This window comes from Rhodamnia argentea, chromosome 10, assembly GCF_020921035.1.
Source record: "Rhodamnia argentea isolate NSW1041297 chromosome 10, ASM2092103v1, whole genome shotgun sequence".
Taxonomy (NCBI): domain Eukaryota; kingdom Viridiplantae; phylum Streptophyta; class Magnoliopsida; order Myrtales; family Myrtaceae; genus Rhodamnia; species Rhodamnia argentea.
This window is the reverse complement of record NC_063159.1, coordinates 9,407,408-9,412,605: the sequence shown is the minus strand read 5'-3', so window position 1 is coordinate 9,412,605 and position 5,198 is coordinate 9,407,408. Positions and strand designations below refer to the sequence as shown.

The 5,198-nt window shown below is 39.1% G+C and overlaps 1 protein-coding gene across 1 annotated transcript; it reads right to left on the bottom strand.

The window, feature by feature from the left end:
• Positions 1-3,124: 3,124 nt before the first annotated feature.
• On the bottom strand, positions 3,125-4,687 carry LOC115739047 (protein SHORT-ROOT-like). The gene has a single exon (XM_030671901.2). The coding sequence runs from the start codon at positions 4,561-4,563 to the stop codon at positions 3,223-3,225; it is 1,341 nt and encodes a 446-aa protein (XP_030527761.1). The 5' UTR covers positions 4,564-4,687; the 3' UTR covers positions 3,125-3,222.
• Between the last annotated feature and the right edge of the window lie 511 nt (positions 4,688-5,198).

Here is a 5,198-nt window from a genome sequence, read left to right as displayed (position 1 = left end):
CGAGACAAACTTAGGCATTATTTGTTTCACGAAAAATGAATGATTTGAAAAATACTTTTTTGAAAACGATCTCTTATATCACTTATGAAAATAATTTAAAAAATATTTTCATTGCCCAGGAAAATGGTTAGGCATAAATTGTTGTCGATTAATAAAAAAAAATTCCATCGAATAATTATTTTAAGTGATACAAACGATTATTTCTAAAGAAAATGTTTACTGAATCTTTCATAACGGACCCTTAGACACATGAAATATCCTCCTAACCATTAAAAGAAGAATAGACGTAGAGAGCGGGAATTAGCCATTCATACCTCACTTTCCCAATAATCTAAAACTTCTAAAGATATGGTTCCCTGCCGAGTTATCCCTAGACTTTCATGAAACACGGTATCAACCGCACGTAACCAACGGGGCCTAACGGGTTAGATTCCGATGTTGTTACTAGGTTTTAGAACCCAATTGGTAGAAAAGAAAAAAAAGAAAGAAACAACTCTTCTTCTTCTTCTTCTTTTGTCCAAGTGAACATGATGCATCCACATGGAAGCGCATAAATTTATACGGATCGCGTGCATGATGAGGAAAGTGCGCTGTCGATTAATCCCCATCAAGGACTGAGCGACAAACATGTAAATGAAAAAAAAACAGATGGGGTCACAGAATGACGGCAAAAATAAAAGCAAAAAAATTAAATTTAAAAAAAATGGATTTTTTTTTAAATTTTTATAAAAATAGATATTATTATGCTGGTCAAATCACCAGGAGACAAAAAGGCAAAAATGGGATCTGGTTGTTAGGCCTGTGCTCGCCACTGAGGTCTCCTCCTGGGCCTTCCCCTCCTCTCCATTGTCAATTTTATTTTGTACACATCAATTTGAAAAAAAAAATCTCAAATAAAAACTTAAATCGACAGCTGTTCTTCCCGAAAAATAATCTAATGTAAATACTAATCCGAAATAAAAGCCCTTTATGTAAAAAAAAAATCATTTTTAAAACAAATATCAATAATCCGAATCGAGACCCTTTTCAAATACTTGTCTCCATTTGGTCTTTGAATCCATACCAAGTCGTCGGATAAATTAGTCCCGTAACTAAGCATGATGAATCTATTTATCATAAATTTAGGAAGAATGGGTTTTTTTTTTTTTTTTTGAGACGCAGTTATGCATTGCATCCTCAACTCGAGTTGCTTTTTTTTTTTTTTTTTTTGGTTTATCTTAGTCGTGAAAATACACTTATTTGAAAATAGAGAGGAAATCGTAGGGTGGGTGGCACATAGTATAGAGTGAGTAGGTGAATTAGATTATTTAGCCAAAATCGATCCCAGATATGTACTTACAGATCAATTATTTTCTTGCTAAATTCCAAAAGTCATCGGAATTATGTTTCGAATTTGAACCATGAGTGGAGTCCCAAAAAATAGGCGAAGAGAATGTTTACTTCGCTTTATGGGGTTGAAATAACAACAACAGCAACAGTCATAATGATAACATTAATATCAAATTAATTAATCGGTAGACAAATAAATAAATAATTTGTAGATGATGGGTTAATGGGTCCATCCGCATTTGGAGAGAGGAGAATAAAAGAAGTGTTTCAAAAGTTGGCGAATCATAGTTTGCCTTAACTCCGACCAAAAAAAAAAAAAAAAAAAAAAAAAAAGTTTGCCTTAAAGCCCAGAGTAGTACAGATTTGGAGATCATTCCTTTGCCATAGATAAAAAGTCTATCAGGGCATGTTTGATAAAATCGAAGATTAAGTACTGAAAATTTATGTTCTTTACGTGCCGATAATTTTAAATGATAACACCCGAAAGTTTTATTTCGAAAAAAAGAGAGAAGAGATAATATAGAACAAAGTTATCGACCATTATCTATGAATAATCATGTAAAGATCAATTGTTTAGTGGGTAACTAGCTTTTCTAACCTAACTCTACTAGATTAGTCGGTATGTTCGAAACATTTGAAGCCAAAGACAGGTGAGCCGACATGATTTCTCAAAGGATCTCGAGGGTAAGATTCTCTATTCCATGCGGTGCTCCCCGACGTCTTCACAAATCTTAATAGTTTTTTTCTTTTATAACCGAGGTTTCCCATATGCAATGGACTATTCCTCAGAGTAATGAGAGTATGCCAATGCCACCGGATAAGTGCCCTAAGACGTGGTCGTTGGGAGTCGAATCTGGAACCTCATCGGTTTAACTGTTTAAGGCTCGGGAAGTTCAACCAACTCGTCCAACATCTCATTGGCCACAAATCTTAATAGTCGATATATATTTAGTAACATAATGTTAAGAATTAAAAGCTAGAGACTAAGGAAGGACCTTGTTCCCAACCACCATAGTTTTGAAAGTGACAGCATCAATCATCAACCTAAGAGAAAGTATAGAAAATGGGCAAAGGGAGGCTACAAAAGAGTAGTCGAAGGAACAAGCTGCTTAATTCAAAGAACAAAATTCACATTATGTAATTCCTGTCTTGTAAATTACATTCAAAGAAGAATACTTCTTCTTTAATCATAACTTATCTATCAACTGTTCCAAAGAGCATGTAAGTAGGTGGTCCAGATTGATTCTTAGAATCATCCATCAATCTAGAAGTCCTCATTACTTTCTTTTTTCTCTTTTTGGTTTCATTTCTTGTTGATTTCTTACATCACATCTCTTTCCTGATTAATGAAATGTGAGAATTCGTGAATTTTGGATCTCCAAACGTGAGATGTAAGATGTCCTTCTTCATTGCCAGACAAGAGGAAAAGAAGAAAAAGATAGGTTCCACTAGGAAAAGTATGTGAATGATAACTCAATGATAATAGCAATGCATTGCAACTTTGCAAGTACCAAAGAAGCTTTTTCCTGACAAAATCCCACAAAGGGATAAAGAGAGAAGGGAAGCCAATAAAGCAAAGAAGAACTTTGGACAAGTTCAAGCACCTTCAGACAAGAACAACCTAATGAAAAAATAAAAAAAATACATAACCAAAGAGAGAGAGAGAGAAAACAACACAAACTCCCAAGCACAAAGCATAGAGCAAAAGAAAAGAAAATGATCAATTATATGAGTCCCCTCCATGAAAGATTTCAAAGAGAAGAGACTATGCTAGTGATGATCATAATTTGCCATAATAAAAACCCTAGTTGGATATTGGTATTCATAAGCCATGGCAATCTATGGTGCATGCCAAAAAGATATTACTGAGATCGTCATCTCTCTCTCCCTCTTTTAGGGTTTCCAGGCTGAAGCCCAAACCAGAGGCTCCTCCTTCCAAGCCAAGTAAATCCCTGCTGATGAGTCATCTTCTTGTCCTTGCGGCGGCACCACCAGCGACCAGCCAGCCCGGTACCTCTTGAGGAGCGCCTTGACGTCGTCGACCACGTCGTCGCTGAACCCAACAGCTGAAAAGCCAGCCTCCTTGAGCCTCTCGGACCATTGAATCCCTCTCTCCCTTCTCTCGCCCTCGCAGCCGTCGTGATGCCCGTCGTCGCATGCCAAAACCCTAACTATGCTCCTTGAGCACTCCCTCTCCAGCATCAACCTTTCATTGCTCGTCGGTGCGAAGCTCTCTTCCAACATCTCGAAGTACATGGTGTAGAACTTGAGGCACTCTTCAAAGCACTTGACGAAGTCGTCCCTCGTGCTCGAAAAGTCGGCTTCTTCTTCTACGACGGTCACGATCCTCGGTTTGAACGATCCAAACATCCTTATTATCTCCCCTCTTTCGTCCACTTCGACCCTCCTCAATGCTCCGATGCAGTTGATGGCGATGGCTTCGTCCTCTTCGATGCCTAATTTGTCCTTGGTCAGCTCCCCCAGGTTGTTTAGTCCGCTAACCACGTTCATCTCAAAGGGCACTCCCATGAGCCTCGCGAATTTCTCCATCCTTTGACCTATTTCTTTCATCACGGAACCGGCGACGCTAGCGGTTATCACCACGGTGAGCTTCAACCTCGGCGTCTCGTCGTTCCTCGTGGCCAAAGATTCTAACAAAGTAGGCCACTGAGTGCAAAGCGTGTTGCTTATATCGATTATGTGAAGCTTGCTCTCTCCTTCTAGGGCTTCCAATATTGCACCATTCGAAGCGACGTGACCGAAAGTCGTCCACGGACTCACCTCCTGGAACTTGAGTATCAACTTCCTAGCCACATCGAACCCATGACTCTTCTCGGCGACCGAGAGAAGGGTTTTGTAGCACCGGTGCCCAGAGTCCGTCGCCTTGCAAAAGAGGGCTTGCAAGAAGTAGGAAGCCAATTTCTGATCGCAATCCCCATATGGAGAGGCCAGCTCATTCAACATCCATAGGAGCTGATGGATCTTGGTAGAATCTTTGTCCGAGATCGCCCTCGCGCACTCCCTAAGAAGCCTTGGAGCCCATTTGTTACCCATGGCGGACAGCTCGCTCGAGTCCGACGACCGGCTCGTTGACGTAGTCGTCGTGTGGCTGTTCTGAGGCTGACTGTTGTTGTTGAATTGCATGTCTAATTGACCATGGCCGATGATGATCTGGGGGTCACAGCTGGTCAAGTGTGGTGAGGTTCCTCTGGGAGTGAAGAGGGAAATGTCCATGTGTGAGGAGGGATTGGAGCCCCTCTGACTCTTTGAGACAATTCTCTCCCAAAGGTGTATAAATCAGTGCCAAGAAAGTGAAATCACGATTAGAATAGAGTGAGTCGTTGTCCTTGGGTTGTAATAATAATGATAACAATAATAATATATTGTGCTTGTATCTTGTTGCATGAAATATCTCCATACCACTCCCAATTAGTGAAGTTTCACTTTAAAAATTAGTGAAAATGTTTCCTATTAGAGAATTTCCTAGTGTCATGTAGCATGTTTGATAGTTATTATATGGTTGGCAAAGGAATAAAACATTTATTCTACGACTAAATTGGCACAATTGTAAAATGTATAAGATTGAATTGTCAAAAAAAAAAAAAAAGGGTTTAAGACTGAATTGGCACAATTGCAATAGGTTTATAACTGTTTTCATAATTATCTCGAATGTCCCATTGTCGTGTAGTATGTTTGATAGTTATTATATGGTTGGCAAAGGAATAAAACATTTATTCTAGGAAATACTATGCTATGGAATCTATGTTGATTAATGGACAGCTAGGTCGAGGCAAAAGGAAGATTACAAACAATGTATTTTTTCGCAACAAGAATGGAGAGATAACGATAAAGAATTCGTTGTCCATAGA